An 18,069-nucleotide genomic window follows, 5' to 3' on the forward strand; every position below is an offset into this window, starting at 1 on the left:
GATGGTGCGGACCACCAATGGTATGTGCAGGTGTAGAGCGGTCACACTGGATGAAATTCAAGACCTATCGATATCCTGATATACACGCCAACGAAGACCGTGTGTGGATTCGTAGAGCAAATCGAAATTGGCAGGATTAAAGGGATTCGCGAACGCAAAGGCAGCGGCTAAAGGGCCGCCCATGCACCAAAGAAACAAACTATCTGGTCCAGCGGTTCATCTATCTGCGACTAACATGCTAAAATCGGCGTAATTGGCAAGTTCAATGCACGACTAATATATTTGGCCACACTTGCCAGTGTATGTTTGTTCGTGTGCGTGCCTGTTTGTGTGGTGTCGTCTCCGTGCGTGTTTGTGTGTCCGCGACGAGTATGTGTGCGCACATATTCGTATATCTGCAAGACTCGCGGATGAAACAGCGTGAAAAGTGAGCAAAATATCGGGGAAAAACGGCACGGCACGGCCACAGAACGGAACGGTACGGTACGGTGCGATACGATACCGAGAAAAGGGCATCAGCCAGAGAACTCCTCGATCCGGAAACGGATAATGGGGATATAGCTGATACAGCCAATAGCTCCCCGAAAGCCACAGCACACAATAGGTCGGTCGGTCGGTCGGTTGGTTGGTTGGGCGACGTCGTCGAGAGTTAAACATCAAAAATCATACCCAAGAACCGACGGATCTAAGTGTCAAGTGTTTGGTGTTGTGAAATTTTTCGTTTCCAGCTCTCCGTTCAGCGTTCATCCAATTTGCCAACCTTTTCCCCACTCTAATTTGTTATCCCCGGGACAACACAAGAGTTTCGATCAAAATTTTCAATTGAACGCAACTTCGCCATAAACAAAAACAAAGGTAAAATTCGGCCACTACCCAAACAACAACAACAAAAATCATAAGAAAAAATCACGCAGTAAGGTAGAAGAAGCAGCAGCCGAAGCCGAAAAAAGACGAAAAGAAAACTTGTTTGAAAAGGCCGAACCGAAAGAAGAAAAAGAGCAGCAGCAGCAGCAGCAGAGCGGCCAAGTTTGGAAGAATTTCAGAATTTCAGCGTGCTAGGAACGGAGCAGCGGACCGGCGACGTCACCAAATAAACGCCCATCACCATGGACGAGGATGACAACCTGTCCAATGCCGACATAAGCATAGACGACGAGGAGGTGGTGCGGGAGCAGACCCACCATCCGCCCATGCAAGAGGATCAGGAGCTGGAGAACGAAGACGGGTCATCCGACGTGGATCTGTCATCGGTGTACGTCGTGCCACCCATAGTCTCGGCACCATCGCCCGCATCAGTGCGCATCGCGGGTGGATCCACAGTTGGTGGCGGAGGGGTCGCAGCTGGAGCAATCCCAACAACCACCGATAACTCGCATTCCCCCTTCCACGATTGGGATTCCAGTGTGGCGGCCGCTGCTGCTCCACCGCCGCCACCGCCAAGGGTAGGAGCCACTACCACTACAAGCTCCGGCACAGCGGCGGAATCGGGAGCCGCGAGCTCCTTATCCGACGATGCCGGCGCCAAGCCAAGTTTCTTCTTTGGCGCCTCCTCGTTCAGTTTGCGCAGCCGCAAGGAGGTGGCCGCCCTGATCAACACGGAATGCTGCCGTGGCAGCCCCACACCCGATCTCGACTCCATAATGGACACCCTATTTAATCCCGGGACGCCCATCGACAATCTGGACAACATCGAGTGGATACGATGGCTCATTGCCGGCGGACGGACGCCACAGGAGTTTGTTAAAATTGGTACGTCCCAATGTGTGCATATCGATAAGTTTGTTGCATTTTCTATCGCCAAACAGCTGATCGCAAGTCCGTTGCCCCTGAAACTCTGACCGAGCATGTGTGTGTTACCTGCGTTATGTGTGTGTGTGTGTCTGTGAAATGTAATGGTTGTAGGGCACGCAAAGAAGAGGTAGAGAGGAAGAGAGCATAAAAGCAAGGTGCAAGGCAGCGTGAAGAGTGCGAGTGCACCACCATGGCAACAGCAATCAAGCGCACTCTCTCGCACACTCACTACACACACATATGCACTGATTAGGGGAGTCAACTTTAGCCCAATTTAATCTCAACTGCTCATCTATTTGCAATGCTGTATTTGTGCATAATTTTCATCACTACTTATTACTTTTTGTGCCAGGCTGCGTATGTCGCCAAAGTTGCTTTTATCGTTTATGGTTGTTTGTCGCGTCTAGTCTTGTCTTGCTTGTCCCACTTGTCAGCTCTGTCACACGCACACACATACACACACTCGTGCAAACTGGCGGGCGGAGACGCACACGCACAGTGGAATGCAGCTTGCACCTTGTGGCTTTGTGTCAGCTGTTTCGGTACGCCTTGCGTAATAAATGTTTCCGCAGCATCCGTCCCAAAACCACACGCACACGAATGCAGATGGTGCTTGTTTATATGATGGCACCTTTTGTCACCGCTAAGTGCTCCTCTTATTTTTTTGTGTTATACATATTTCTCCCACCTTTTTGTTTGTTACTCTGTTGCAAGAACAATTGCAAAATTGCACTGGTGCGGCAAAAGTTGATTGACCGTCATTGATGTTGATTTGACAAAAACACGCACAGTGGACGCGAGGGGCGGATGTGATGTGGCCCACTGTAAGTTGTCAACGGCAATTGACCGAAAGACCGTTATGTTATTGGGCTGCGTGGGGTTGTGTGTGTGTGTATGTGTGTGCGTGCGTGCGTGTGTGGGTGAGGGTGAGAGAGTGCACCTTCTTTCCGTTCCCATGTCATGTCACCTCCCCTTCCCACTTTTCGGACCTTGTCCAAAAGTTCTCAGTTAGAAAGAGACTGCTGAGCCAAGATAGTGAGAGCGAGAAAGAGTTGCTAACTTTCCGTTGATCGATTGCTATTACAATTTTACAACATTGTCAATCAACTTTCCGCTGCACTGTGGTTGTTATTGGCCAATCCATCCGATTTCCTTCCGCATGCGGCGGCCGACAACGTTGACCTTTTTAGCCAACAAGGTCCGAGCGGAATACGTATGTACATACATATGTGTATAAACTACGAAACATAAAACAATCGTATGTACGTATATACGCCCCAGAACGCAGTCCGAAGACAAAAAATCAAAGAGTCACGCAACCAGAAGCAAGAAATTAACTAAGCAATGAGTGCATCATTTTATTTTTGGAACTCAAATCAAATCAATAGCAATAGCAAGGCAATGCGGTCGGTCAGAACAAATCAGCTGGCCTCGACTGGTTTTACAATTTCACCTCATCGCTCAATTTCGCCAGCGATATTTAATCGTTTCGTGATCAGAGGCGGGAACAATGCATTGCAATCGACCGATTATTTCGATGATTTTGAATATGAATTCGTCGAGTTCAATTAATTAAAAACACCTGATACAGCTTCTTAGTTCGAATTACCGTAGATATATTTATATATTATTATTACTAATTAGAAAAAATATACATATACATATCATGATTAACTGACCAACAAGATTGTCTTACGCATACCTATAAATTTGTGCCGCCTGTGTACATTATGGCACTGATTTCTTGATGCCCTTTGTCTGTAATAACCGCATTCCAATGACCCATAATATTTAAGAAAATCGATAGTTGGCCAGGGCCTCTCAGCTAAATACAGAGCAAATTCTTAACTTTTTAAGTACTTGTGGATGTGTCTGTTGGCTAAACATGACAACATTTTTAGCTCCTTGGTTTGATGTGGCGATGTCCTTGCTCCTTATGTGTCCAAACCTTTTTTATAGCTGACTTCTATTCTGCTAATCCCATATATTCAATGAATTGTTTTTAATTTTTGAAATTTTATTTTGCAGTGCGCAGCTATGACAACCACGCCAAATGCGGTCTGGTATGGGTGCCCCATGTGGTGGCCTACAGGTGCCGCACCTGCGGCATATCGCCCTGCATGTCCATATGCCGGGACTGCTTCAAGAAGGGCAACCACACGAACCACGACTTCAATATGTTCCTGTCCCAGGCGGGCGGTGCCTGCGATTGTGGTGACACCTCGGTCATGAAGGCGGAGGGTTTTTGCAGTGATCATGGCATCAATAACCGGGTCAATCGCGATCCGGTGCCAAACAATCTGTTGGCGGTGGCCGAGGCCATAATGCCCAAGCTGCTCTTCCGCCTGCTGCAGCACTTCCGTGAGCACAGCGACACCCCACTGGAGGTGCAGGCGATAACGTCATACTCATGCGAGGAGTTCGCCAACATGCTGATCGATCTGAACAACATGGGCGAGATAATGCGCAAAGTGATGACGCGCACGCTGATAAATCCGGAGGTATATGCCTTCTTCATGGAAGCACCGTGCCAGGACACGCGAAATGGACGCTTCTTGAAGGCGAACCGTGAGAAGTACGAGGATGCCGTCAACAGATTTCCAAACCCAGAGCCACCCGATGAGTACAGAGATCTGCCCGCGCTCGGCGACAAACTGGTCCACACCACGCTACTCGAAGAGTTCATCTTCTGGACATTTAAGTTCGAGTTTCCACAGACCCTGGTCTGCTTTCTGCTGAACATGCTGCCTGACCAGGATTACAAGGTTAGTCTCGATGAGATTATATGATTTTTCCATATCTTTATCAATATTTAATCGTTTTCTGCCCCAAAGGAACACCTCACCCGCACATTTGTGATGCACTACAGCCGCATACCGTCCGTGTTGGAAATGTCCCGTGATCCGGACACGCTCAGCAACCGGGTGGTCCACATGAGCGTCCAACTCTTCTCCAACGAAAGTCTGGCCCTCAAGATGGTCAACGAACTGTCGCTCCTGCACGTTATGATTATCAGTCTGAAGCTAATGATGTCCAAGATACTCATACAGAATACATTGCATGGTGAGAGTTATTTTATATTTCCGACTGCAGCTCTTTGAACATTCTGATTTGTCGTCCAGATCCCAACAAGAATTTTCATTTCGTCATCGACTGCACGCGTCAGGTGATGAAGGACCACTGCTACTGGCCACTAGTCTCGGACTTTAACAACGTCCTTTCACACGAATCGGTGGCCCTGGTCTTTCTGCGGGACGACAATCTCATCGACATGTGGTTCCAGTTTCTCCAGATGCTACAGGGCATGAATGTCAATGTGCGGGAGACGGCTTCTCATGTGGAATTCGAGCCAAATAGCTACTATGCGGCGTTCTCCTGCGAGCTTGAGGCCAGTGCCTATCCCATGTGGTCGATTATCTCGCATCTGCAGGATGGCACACATGCCCACCTGGCAAAGAAGATCATCAACTACTGTGTGACGACGCTGCACGAGTGGCTAGACTCTATTTACTTCATGGAGGCGCGTCTATCGATGGTTGGTATTTTCAATCCGTTTAAATTCAACGCAGTTTCAATAAAATCCTTATATTTATCCGTGCAGGAGGAGATGATGCAGGCTTCGTTCCATTTTCCCCTGCATCGATATCTGGCTGCCTTTGTTTGCCAGGCGGTTACTAAAATGGGAATCAGTCTGAACGATGTGCTGCCCTCGCGCCCCTATCTGCTGCCACTGCTTATGATCCATCCACTTCGCGTCCAGGTGAGTCTTCAATCTTTTATTTTGGTTATTTTCGCTTTAAATAGAAAGAAGGTCCTCGCTTTTCTGGGCTCTCAGATTCTCATTCGTTTTTATTTCTATTGTTATGGCTAAATTTCAATATAATTTGCTTTTATATTCTTGTCTTGCCTGATTCTGCATCTCTTGCGTTTTGTTCTCCTCGGATCTCACTTAGACTATGCGACAGTAATTGCAAGTGTGTATTGATAGGTAGTGTACATCTAAAAAAGCTATGACATATGTGCGGGATGGAAACAGCACCGCTTATCCGACTCTCTCCGCCTTAGAATCTATTCTTTGGCACCTGAACGTGGGGCGTGAAGTCGTAGGTGATGATCTTGGGGCCCAGGAAGCCGCCGTAACCGTTGCGGCCCTTGTAGTAGATGCCAATGCCGGCTAGTGGTACTGGTGGATTCGAGACCACGTCCTGGATGTCCATGAACGGCACTGTGCTCTGGGCGGCATCCTTGTCCAGTCCTGTGTTAGTGAAATCGATGAACTGATTGTGGCGCGACAGAGGTAACGATGGTGCGATTGTCCGCGTAGACACGTCGGCGTTGCTCAGACGCAGTTTTTCCCTGAAAGCAAGGTTGGTTGTTAGTTACTTCTATGCTATCCAATAATAGAGCACACACTTACCTGCGTGCGCCGCTGACATCGGTATTGTCGTTGGACTTCCAATAGCTATTGTACTCCGGCTGGATGAGCTGGCCGGTGAGGAAATCAAACTCACTGTAATAGGCCTCCAAATTCAGATGTGTGCCCACTACACGGAATCGCACGCCGGTAACGACAAAGGAATTGTCCTCCGTATCCACATCGTCCAGATCGATGGTGCGTTTCTCGTAGCTCAACTTATGATAGTCAACGCCATTCTTCACATGACGATCAAAGACGTTGTACTTCTCCACGGGTTTCCATTCCAGAGTGCTTTGATTGACAGTGCCACGCGGCAGAAGTTCGCCCTCCTGGATTTGCAGATGGAAAATCCGATTTTGCTTTACAAAACGCAAACCAGTCACGATTCTGAAATATAATTAGTTACTATTTTGTTGATATTTTAAAATCAACGGCTCCAACTAGAACTCACCGGTTGCGCTTGATATCGGCGATCGTATCCCGCAGATTGAAGAAACGATCCGACTTTAGACCCTCCTCGTCGCACAGGCAGAAGCAGTAGCTGCAGTGCCAGAGAAGGTAACGCCACCAGCTGTCCACCTTGGTGGTGCCCCTGGTGCACTTACCCCGCTGGCCAAGGACGCGTCCGTTCTCGTACTCGATAAACTCATAGCGCCGCGTGCTATTCTGTGGCGACGGGCACACCCACATGTCGGAGTCTACGAACTGGCAGTTGTACAGGCGACCCGTACATTTCGGTTGACGGGAACAATAGAGATCCTTAAAGCAGCCTTCGCTACGGGTGGACTGATAAAAGCCACACGTCTCTCGGCAGGTTTCCTCGTTATTCAAGTCTACCTCGTTTTCAATGTAGCCTTGAAGGAGGCGTGTGACCTCGTCATAGGTGACTCCCTGTACATGTTTCGTCGGATCACAGCGGTAAACGATACGATCAGCTCGTAGCATCACATCCTTGAGCATTTTCAGTGTGCGTTCTGTCCTCTTCTCATAGTCGGAACGCATGAGTTCCGCCTCCTGAGTGTAGTTGCCCTTCCCGTAGACCCGCAACATCATCCACGAGAACTCCATCATGGTGTAGGCTTTCAGTTCGGTCAGGGCTATATCCGCATATAGTGAATAAATAAACTGCTGGGCCGATTGCATGGTATTGCAAATTTGATTGCTAGACACCTGTAAGCAAGAAATTTGTTCATATTATTGGGAAATTCATTAATATGATCGATATTCAGCAGTTTTTCCTTCTATTCAACCGTCTGGCATTCTTTACCAGGTACACGTAGAGTGTTACTCTTGTTTTTAGCTCTAATTAGCCATCACATCTGGCTGTTAAAATCTCTGCCATACCAGTATTATTATTATTATTATAGCACGGTAATTATAGATCGCGTGGGGGTGTAAGATAAGCTATTGCATATTGGGATATTTTGTGAACGTTTCCACGGGAATCTAATGAGTTTACGAGTATTTAATTTGAAAACTACTACTTTAAAATGTGATCAGATAGTGCGAGATATCGCTTTCAACAAAGAACAAGGGATTTCTTGTTTTGCTTTTGTGCATATGATTTTCATATATCTGAGTGGTCGTCGAATCTGTTTCGTGGGTTAACTAACTATCATCGCTCGGTAGTAGAGGGTCTGAGAAACCATCACTCGCTCGATTTCCTGCAGGATTCGTGGCATTGATGCGGTGTTATCGTTGCGCAGGATTGCTCCGGCTAGATTTAAAACGGCCAGTTCATCCAGTTCAACGCTGTTGTTCTGCTTTACAAAGGTGTCCTATTCGGATAATGAGGAGTAATATGTTATGATCCATCTAAAAAACAGTCCTTATAAGAGTCGAAATACCTTGTAGGCATCGTAAAGCTTGCTGATATAAATGAGATCCCTTTCCAGCAGCGACCATTCATAGTGATTGAGGATCTCGTAGCGATGCTCCTCGAAGGTGCGTCTCATTTGGGGTTTCGCATCGAAATCCCGATGCGAATCGTATACTTTCCTTATCTGGGTTTCCTTATTGTTCTGACTATTGGCCGTTTTGGCCAGATAGTTCCACAGAGCTCGTTCCAGGGCGATATACTCGGTGCGCAGGGCGTCCACTTCGATTTGTGGGGTGCTTGGGTGCATCCATCCCTCGAACGACGCCGATTTTGTATTTCCACAAATCACAAGTGTAACAAGAACAGCAACAACAGCAGCTAATGCTCCGATGGGCGACGCCATATTTACTCTCACGATAAGATATGTATCAGGCTGGCGAATATAAAGTACGGGGATTTCCCTGTCCCCCTTTATCCCTGTATGATTCCAATTTGTCTAGCCTTGGGTGCTCTGCTTTTTCTATTTCTTCTTCTTCGACTTTGAGGTTTTACTTCTTTGCTGCTGGTGGAAGGGCAAGGCAAGAAGAAGAGCAACAGCAGGGTGCACTGCTTGCTTTCCACAACTTCAACTTCCTTCAACTGGAAACAAAGACTCCGAGCCTCGTTTTAGGATGCCCGTCCTCTGAGATTTCACGATTCTTTATTATTTGCGATTTACTTTAATTCGCGCTCGCCTCTTGCCATATAATTTCAGCTGGGTGTTGTTATTCTGAGTGCTGTTCGGCTACTGTAATTTTTCAGTTTCTGTTTTAAAGCGCTCCACGCTCAGCGATTGTTTGTTTGTGTATGTGTGCGTGTTGGTGTGTGCTCGTTGAAAATACAATACAAAAAAAAATTGCTGACTGAAGCTCTTTTTTCATGCATTGTTGTTGGTCTTTTAACAACCAGACGATATGAGAAGCGTAAACACACACACACACACACACACACACACACACACACAAAACACTCGTGTTTGTGAGCAGCAATCAGGAATTGAGCAAATTTCGTTTGATTCTTCGGTTTCACACACAGCAATAATACCCTACTTAGCTTAATTATTCAATCGACTGGTGATCATATTGGCACTTGCAAACCTAGCAATCGATAACTGGAAAGTTGTGCCCGCATTGTTATTGTTTTTGCCGACTTCTAATTGGTATGGCAAACAGCTGAGTGAGTGCATTGTTAGCACTCTCCTTTCTCTCTTTCCGGTTTCTCGTGACGCAATGCACTAACAAAGAGATGCGCTCTCCGCTCTCTTTCGCAGCATGGGGGCAAAACTGCTGCATTGCCCTCTGGCGTTTATTTGTGTATTTTTTGTTTTGTTTAACTTGTTTCGCAGTCTTTTGTTGACACAAGACCTTTGACCTCACACAAATAGAAGACGCATACACGCACACACCCGCACGAAATGGGAGCACTTGTGCGCCTTCCATGTCACAGAGAGAGAGTGCGTGCGGAGGCCTTAACCGTTATTTGGCGACAAAAGAAACGGTGACTAATACACTGCAAGACTTTCTTTTGCCAAAAAAAATTTAAAAAAAAAACGACTTAAGTGACGCGTCAACCGGAAAGTCGAGTTTACAATGCTTAAAACCTCGTGTCTAGACCTATATCATATCCCGGGCGAGCATCATTCGTGAATCATCCGGTTAACAGGCATGCAGGAAGCAATTCACAAATTGACACCCCAATCACAATCCGTATTTTTACAGTCAAGCATGCTTCAGCTCGAAGCACCCTATAATGTAATGTAAATAAAGAAAACAGTTGTTTACACTTTTCCTTTTTTCTAACTGTCTTCTGAGTTAATACGTTTTTTGGCTTAAAAATGTAGCTTCTTTTACAGTTATCCCAGTAGATAGAGCGGTTGATAAAATGTCTTTCAAAATGACTCAAGCTGAAAATGCTCTATAAGTTCGATGATCCCAAAATTTTCGCCTGAAATCAGAGTAGATCACATAAAAGTTAAACTATATTACCTCATAGGCAGTGGCCAGCTGTTGGAGTAGATTGGTGGACGTTGAGTTGGAAGATCTATCTTCGTTGCCGAGTAGAATGATATTCAGGCGATCCATCAGATGGTGCACCGAATGTGCATTCGGCGACACTGTCCACTCGGCAAACGTTATCAGCGTGGACATCTCCAACTTGTCCTTGTAAGCCTCGTACTTCTGCATCTGCTGATAGCGCGATGAGATCCTATTGATCGTGTCCGAGATATCGTTCATCTTGGCCATAATTGGAGCGTTGTTGTGCATGAAGCTAGTCACCGATTCGATGGCCAAGGCAACATATTGAGCATGCTGAAGTGGGTTTTTTTGTGTGGGTTAAGTATACAGTTGCCATGGTTGTTATACCCTTGCAGCAGATCCAATAACTATGGTGCAAACAGCTCACCAAATTGGCAATGCCCACTGCAAGGGTACGCAAAAGAAGAGCTAAAGAGCGGTCTCTTAGCACTCCCGCAGCTGACTCACCTGATCTTCGGTATTGTCTATTTGCTTGCTGACTTCTTTGAGGCGCTGCAACACCTTCTTCTGTTTCTCCCGCATCAGTGGGAAATCAATGTTGGCCGCCAAAGGGGAGGATTGTACAATGTCCCAGGCCTTGAGGACGCCGGAGGTGACCTCCTTGACCACATGTATGATGTCCAGGACATCCTCGATCAGAGCGTCCGTTTGTGTAGGCTGTTGCAGGGCGACCAACGTGGCCAGAAGGAGGGGAAGTACCCAATTCATTAATCCCATTCTGCAGCCGGCTGTGCGTTTCTGCTATTTGGGTTTCGTTTTGTATATGAATGTTTATTTATTTATTGCAGCGCGAAATCCGACGATCGTTGGGGATGTTGTGCTGACAATGGTGGGGTGTCTTTTAAATATTATGATTAAATGCTTGCACAAACCAACAAACAAACGCACACACACGGACAGACAGACAGAAGCGCACGCAACTGCGCCCGCTGAAAATCAAAACGCAAATGGGATAGTCACAAAAACAGAGAGTCGAGTTTTGTCTCGAGCTCGAGCGTCGAGTTTCGACGACGTTGGCAGATTAATCTGCTGTGCTGCTCTCGCCGCTCGGAGATTGATTAAAAAAATCATACAGATGTGGGTTTCACTTGTCTCTTTTTCTTCTTTCTTTCTTTTTCCGCCGCCTGCAGACACCCTGCCTCTCTCACACACACACACACACACACACACAAATGTGTGGAGAGACTGGCTCTGTTTCTTTGTTTTGCACCGTTCTTTTTTGGTTGTTTCTGAAAGGGAGGGGGGAGATAGGCAGCATAGGTCACAGCTAGTTTCGATAACTTTGTCTGCTCCCAAGTCATCGATGTTTCATGACTATCGCACTCGCTGGTGCACTGTTACTTTATTTATTTTTTTTATTATTTATTTCAGATGAAATAAAGATTATGTGCGTTAAATAATTTTTTATTTTTAAGAGAATAGAAGGAATTTGTATATAAAATTAAATTTAAATTAATTTAAATGCTTATTTACTTTTACTTCTTTTTTAGAGTTTCTTCTACGAAATCCTGGCCGGGAAATGGGTGCGCAATGGTCTCCAAATCAAGGGACAAGCGATGACCTATATCCAGGCGAACTTCTGCAACTCGATGGCCGACATGGACCTGTTCTTCCTGCAGATCTGTGCCACCAACCTGCCGCAGTACTTCTTCCTGCAGAACACCATCGAGCTGTTCGACGTAGGTCAATGGCTGGAGACGGCTCCCTTGAAGCAGCCCCAAAAGGCGGAGCAATCCTCGATGCTGGAGGGATTCCTAACCTTTTTGGCCACCCTGGTGACGAGTCGCACTAATCTGGGAAACGATGAGGCCACCCAATGCATCATTGAGATCAGTGCCTTGTTGGCTACCGAGAACAAGACGCACTCGCAGCTCCTTGAACTAATGCCGGAGCGGTCGGGCAATGTGCATACCAAAAACTTTGAGACCTTCCTGAAGAAGCTATCGGTTTACAAGGCTCCGTCGAGTGGGAGCGAGAACCTGGAACAGGGTCTCTTCACGCCCATCGATGAGGTGTGGGAGAAGCACTACGATCCGCTGCACGTCCTTTTGCGAGCAGTTCATCGTCGAGACTTTCAATCATCGCTGGACCGCTTTACAAACTATGTGAAGAGCAAGGATAAGATGCCGGCAAGTGGTAACCTATGGCCACCTTTCCGATTGCCCCATGCTCTGCCCGCAACGAGCTCCTTCAGTGATCCCTGCAAGATTCTGAACTCTCGCATCTTTCACTCCACCATCCTGTCGATATTGTTCCGTGCAGTTCACACACGTGATGTTTCTGAGCATCTGCTGGCTCTCGCTGTGTTCCTCTTAGAGATTGCTGTGGAAACAAGTGATGATGTTGGCAGTGGAACTGGAGATCGGGCCCCTCCTGCGCTGGCTGCTGTGGTGGAGTCATCTAGCGGGCCGGGCTATCATGGCTACGGCTCGGGGCGGCATGAGCCGCCCAAGCTCTTCCACTGCTATCCCACGGACAACCTTAGCTGCAATCTGCGCCACGTGGTCAAGAAAGTGTCGCTGAAGTCACGCGACCCGCAAGTGATCACCTCCAGCTATCGGTCGAACCCATTTTACTCAGATCTGGACTTTGATGTTGTAGCGGATCCAGAGCAAACGATGCGCATGATTGGTCATGGGGACCCCGAAGGAGATGAGGCAACGGGTGGAGCTGGACTGGGAATGGGAGCTCATAGCAGAAGGAATGTCTCCCAGGCGCTGGTCCCGATGAGAGTGCCCGGCATGGAGGTCGCCCTACCACCAGATCTTTCAGTGGTTGCCGAAACCGGAGTGGTTATCCGGCAGGATAGCAACGAAGATGATCTACTGCGAGAAGGCAATCATGCCATGGATATGAGTCCACCGGCTGCTCTCGATTTCCACTTTCCCCTGCAGCAGATCACTTTGCCGGAGAGTGGCATGGAGGTGGCCATTCGGAGAGATCTTCTGCTAGCCGAAACGAATAATATGGGCGCAATTGCAGGTGGAGCTGGAGGTGGCGCCAATGCATCGGCCACACCACCAGCAGGGGCTTCCAATGAGATGTTCTCGCCTACCACACCCACAGGCAGCGGTATGCTCCTGCCTTTCCAGCGGGTTCAGCCTGTAGCCGTACCCAGTAGCGGTAATATGGATATTGTACCATCAAATGCCCTGGGCGCCGGCGGAAGTTTTACATCCGGCGTAAGTGGTAGCGGCACTGGACGTAGAATGAACTACGAAACGGGTGGAGCACGTAAGCGATCCGTGGACATTGCCATCGGTGGCAGCAATAAGGATGAGCTGCATTTGGACGAAAGCATTTTGTCGCTGCTACTAAAGCTCCATTCTCAGCTCTCAGGCACACTAGATAGCTTCTCGTTGAGCGACGGCGAAGATCAATCATCTGGCGACGATTCGAGCATGGATGTGGACTGTAACGAAGCCAGCACCTCCATGGCAGCAGCGGAGAGCACTGCCCTGGCTGAGAGAGGACGCAGCAAGCGCAACTACAAGAACATCCATGTATCCTCCTCGCGCATCGGCGACGGACCATTCTTTATTGGTAATCTGCTGCGAAAAATCGCCAAGCAGGATGAGCAGTGCGCCGTGAGCATCGACGACATCCGTGCGAGACTCTGGCCGAATCAGCGTGAAAAACAAGCGGAGGCGAAAGCACGCGAGACCAAGGAGAAGGAGGAGCGCCGGAAAAAGGCACGTGAGCGCCAGCAGAAGATGATGCAAGACTTTGCCAACAAGCAGAAGCTCTTCATGCAATCCGCTGCAGCGTCATCCAGTGGCATGGGCTACGGACCGGAGGACGAGGACGATGAGGAGTTGTACGAGGAGCAGCCGCGCGAGAAAGAGTACGACTGCATAATCTGCAATTGCACTACGCCCAGTACAGAATCGAATCCTATAGGCTTGGTCGTTCTGGTCGAGTCCAGTGGCATTGTTGGTCATCGGCGGCGCATCGCCGAACGACTGCCGCTGCCGCTAAACGCGGAGGATGAGTCCCGACTGGCGCACACCACTCGACTGGCGGCTGAATTCAACAGGCGTACGGAACTGCTCAGTCTGAAGTTCGGCGATGAGTCCTGGTATCTGTCCAACAATATGGCCTACGACAACGGTGTACATGTGCAGTCGTGTGGCCACCACGTGCATCTCAGTTGCCTAGAGGCATACCTTAAGACGCTGTACACCACCCAACGTCAGCCAGTTCAGGATCGAGGCGAGTTCTACTGTCCCGTGTGCCGACAGCTCTCAAACTCGGTGCTGCCGCTGAGTCCGCAACTGGACAGACCCACGCATCTGGTCCGCTCTGGTAATCAGCCATTCGAACGTCTGGTCGCCGATCTAACAGATCTGATTAAAGAGAACGAAACGATACCGGTAGGCATAATGATTATTAAGCTTAAACCATTTATATACCCTTTTACTTTTCAGCAGCCCACAAAACTGACAGAGGCCATGGGCCATGTCATGGAGGTGATGACAAACATTGCCCAGCGCAAGGCTAAATGCTCCTCGATAACGTTCCGCAAGCTGTTCATCTTCGTTACCTCGATTGCGCGTACAAACCTGGAGGCGGAGATCATCCAGCGGGGCGGATCACTATGCACAGCGAATGCCACGCGATACAAGCCAAAGCGGGAATGCATCGTACCGCTACTGCACGTGCTATCGGTACATGTGCGTGTCTTGGTCGAATGGCCGCTGTGGAGCAGTTGGGCCTCGTTAGCTGGCCTGCCCGTTACCGCTACGGAACCGTTGCCGCCGCACTGCCTCGAGTTGATTCCCAGCATCTTAGCGGATCCCATTGCTCTGCTGCTCAAGTTTATCCTGCTGGCGCCACTGCAACTTGACCAGGGTGAGTAGTTGTGCATAATGTATATATGTATATATATATATTACTATTATATGGAACTTTTAAATACCAATGATTCTTTTTTATCCCATTTAGATTACTTTACTTGCATGGTGAAAGTCATGTACAATCTGCTGTACTATCAAATTGTGGTTCAGCTGTGCGTTACTCTCACCGATTTGGAGTGCGATCACATTGTCAAAGTGTACGGCAGCACAAGCGCTGACAGTGTCAACTCTGCTGCGGAATTCCAACAGCAGGAGTCTGCTGCCGGGACCACGAACAACCGTCGCCGAGCTGGACAACAGCAGCAGAGCTCCTCGCAGCTGGGAAAGGCCATGGCCCTGGTGCTGAGCCAGACAAGTGACCTATCTCACCTGCGACGCGACTGCATACCCAGTACAAGCAGCTCGGCGGCAGCGGCGGCGGCTGGTTCCTCCTCCACAACGTCCACAAACCCTGGAGTCTTCTCAGCCACGGCGATCGAGGTTAACCTTAAGTCCATGGAATTACAGCTGCAGGCGCTATGTTTGCCGTTTTTGCGAGTGGCTGCTCTGCTGCGCCAGCATCTCTATCGCCACGAGATGCCGGAGATCTCGGCACCGGGACTAGAGTTTGTGCGCCTTGTTTACTATTTGGAGCTCGTCACAGATTCTATGGACTGGGATTGCTTTAATGCTAGCAAGGGGCTATGCTTTATTCCCGGCACTGAGACAACGCTGCCGCTGTTCTGGTGCCAGCAGTTGATGGAGGTGCGTCCGCCGGCTGATACGGTCAGAGAATTGGTGCTCATCAATCAGCATTCGTTGTGGCAGCAGCCGCGACTTCTTGAATTGCCGCGCGAGTACGAACGCTTGTTCACGGTGAGAGTTGTTATTTACTATGTGGATTTTGGATAGGTAATAATAATAAGAGCTTTTTGTTTTTCCTCACAGTACTATCATGAGCGGCCGTGCCTCAATTGCTATAAAGTGCCCAAGGAGAGCTCCATCTGCCTGCTGTGCGGGACGATCGTATGCCTCAAGCAGAACTGCTGCGCGGAGAATGACTGCTGCGAGGCTGTTCGGGTGAGTAGTCTTAAAATGCACTCGATGTTGATTAAAGTAATGCTAATCCCTTTGGTTCATCACCTAATCAGCATACGCTATCCTGTGGCGGAGGCATAGGCATCTTTTTGGTGGTCACCTCCACGTACATCATAGTTATTCGTGGACGACGCGCCTGTCTTTGGGGCTCACTCTATCTGGACGACTTCGACGAGGAGGATCGCGATCTCAAGTGAGTAATCAGAGTCCTAATATAATAAGTTACGATTTTAATATATTTTTAAACTATTTTGCAGGCGCGGCAAACCTTTGTATCTGAGCAAAGACCGCTTCAATCTCCTGGAGTCGCAGTGGCTGTCCCATAAGTTTGCTCATACAAAACACACCTGGGTGTTTCACCGGGATCTCTTGTGAAATATGGAAGATCTTCTGCGCAGCATCCAGGAGTTGGTTGGCCAGATCTGAGATGCCCCATCCACGCCTAGTCGAACCAGTCAACCACACAACCTCCCATCCACCCAGCCACTCAACCACTCAACCACCCGTCCCCGAAATCCGCTGAATCACTAATCCAACCACCTGACTTAAAGCTAGTTTCAACGTGGTGTCGGCTTTTCGTATCCGTTTACGCATCTGCATTTTGTTTACGGCTTTCGACCCCCATCCCCCACCACATGCTCCAACGCACCTAGAAGCAATGTAGGCAATTTGCAATTAATTGATATTACACATTTTTTTACATAAACAATACTTATAAATATGGATGCAAAACGATACGGAATACCGACAGCTATACTATTGTTTGTTGTCAACTGTTTAACTGAGAAACGCATAATACAACTTATACAGAAGATCGCATAATCTGGCGATCGACAAGAATATTTAACAACCAATTATAAATTACAAATATTATACCCACCCATTTGCTGGGCAAAGACGACGCGAAAACGGCCTGGATAAAACGGAGATGGTGCATCGCGCGGGTCTCCAGTTGCGTTCTACCTAAACTAAGTCTTAAGTCCTTAACTTTATAGATTTTTTTTTTAGGGAAACAAAGGCAAGAAGGCAAATAACAAATTACGAGCAACAAATAACACGATACACAATATAAAAATTGCCTACATTGGACTCATGAGTTTGTGCATGTAAAAAATGAAAAAAAAGATTATATAGTTAATATATACAAATATAATATACACTACAGTTAATGCAACATAAACAAAAACGATTTAAAAAAAAAAAAACAATAAACGAAAAGCGAATTGTGAAATGCATAGAAACTAGTTTGCATACCCCATTATACATAAATATTATGTAATTAAGAAGCATAAGAAAAAAGTTGATTGAAAGAAGGAAGGATAATCAATCTGAATTGGAAACACTAGGATCGGATGTGAATTTGTTATTAGTTTTTACAAATTGTGTGTTATTTAGGCGGCGCTCCAAGGGAACTTCGATATTGTTTCAGCCCGAAAGTTGAGCGCATCCAAATGTTTATTTTGAACGATCAAATTGAGCCACTGCAAAGACTAGCTAATATTTCAATATCTAGAAGTATATACATACATATATATAATAGGTTTTTTCAAGCAAATTCAAAATTGCTGAAGTAGCGTCTTCGGCAAAAAACCTGGTTGTCTAGTAATTGGTATAAATTTCCATCAAGTTATAGAAAAATTGCATGTGCGTTAAACAAAAAGACATGGAAGAATTGCTACGAATTGTAAATACACTGAAAACGAAGCTGCATCTTGTATAATTAAATATTAATATATCACAGTTTATCTTTTTTTTTTACTAGTTATACAAATCTAGATGTTTTGGTTGGCCTCCTAGACTAACTAAATTCAATTCTGCAAAACAAACAACAACAAAAAACAACAAAAAACACATGATTTAAGAGATTAAATGGCACAACACAGCATTACACACAACACACACTACACACACAATACACACACAGCCACTAGTACTCTAGTACACCCAAAAAATAATAATGTAAACGTGCATTCTGAGTGACAAACCGAAAACCCTTAATAAAATAATAAAAAAAAACATTACAAAATTATGTAC

The 18,069-nt window shown here is 47.1% G+C and overlaps 2 protein-coding genes across 5 annotated transcripts; one reads left to right on the forward strand and one right to left on the reverse strand.

Moving 5' to 3' along the window:
• Nucleotides 1–12: 12 nt before the first annotated feature.
• LOC6725402 (E3 ubiquitin-protein ligase Ubr3) lies at nt 13–18,064 on the forward strand. Of its 3 annotated transcripts, XM_016173590.3 has the most exons (12): nt 13–855; nt 915–1,749; nt 3,820–4,556; nt 4,626–4,854; nt 4,914–5,326; nt 5,393–5,551; nt 11,593–14,475; nt 14,530–14,953; nt 15,047–15,813; nt 15,886–16,017; nt 16,089–16,228; nt 16,293–18,064. In XM_016173590.3, the coding sequence occupies exons 2-12, from the start codon at nt 1,107–1,109 to the stop codon at nt 16,408–16,410; spliced, it is 6,645 nt and encodes a 2,214-aa protein (XP_016038471.1). In that variant the 5' UTR covers nt 13–855; nt 915–1,106; the 3' UTR covers nt 16,411–18,064. The 3 variants fall into 3 exon arrangements, with proteins under 3 accessions (XP_016038471.1, XP_016038469.1, XP_016038470.1); XM_016173588.3 differs by having other exon boundaries at nt 13–1,749; XM_016173589.3 differs by having other exon boundaries at nt 13–1,749; nt 14,533–14,953.
• On the reverse strand, nt 5,623–11,324 carry LOC6740015. 2 transcript variants are annotated; one of them, XM_016183928.3, is made up of 5 exons: nt 10,550–11,324; nt 10,052–10,375; nt 6,660–7,378; nt 6,209–6,595; nt 5,623–6,147 (listed from the first exon to the last, which is right to left on the reverse strand). In XM_016183928.3, exons 1-5 carry the CDS (start codon nt 10,817–10,819, stop codon nt 5,853–5,855), a joined length of 1,995 nt encoding a protein of 664 aa, XP_016038473.1. In that variant the 5' UTR covers nt 10,820–11,324; the 3' UTR covers nt 5,623–5,852. The 2 variants fall into 2 exon arrangements, with proteins under 2 accessions (XP_016038473.1, XP_002076900.1); XM_002076864.4 differs by lacking the exons at nt 10,052–10,375; nt 10,550–11,324 and adding exons at nt 7,822–7,986; nt 8,056–8,873.
• Nucleotides 18,065–18,069: the final 5 nt, after the last annotated feature.

Source organism: Drosophila simulans, chromosome X (assembly GCF_016746395.2).
Source record: "Drosophila simulans strain w501 chromosome X, Prin_Dsim_3.1, whole genome shotgun sequence".
Lineage (NCBI taxonomy): Eukaryota > Metazoa > Arthropoda > Insecta > Diptera > Drosophilidae > Drosophila > Drosophila simulans.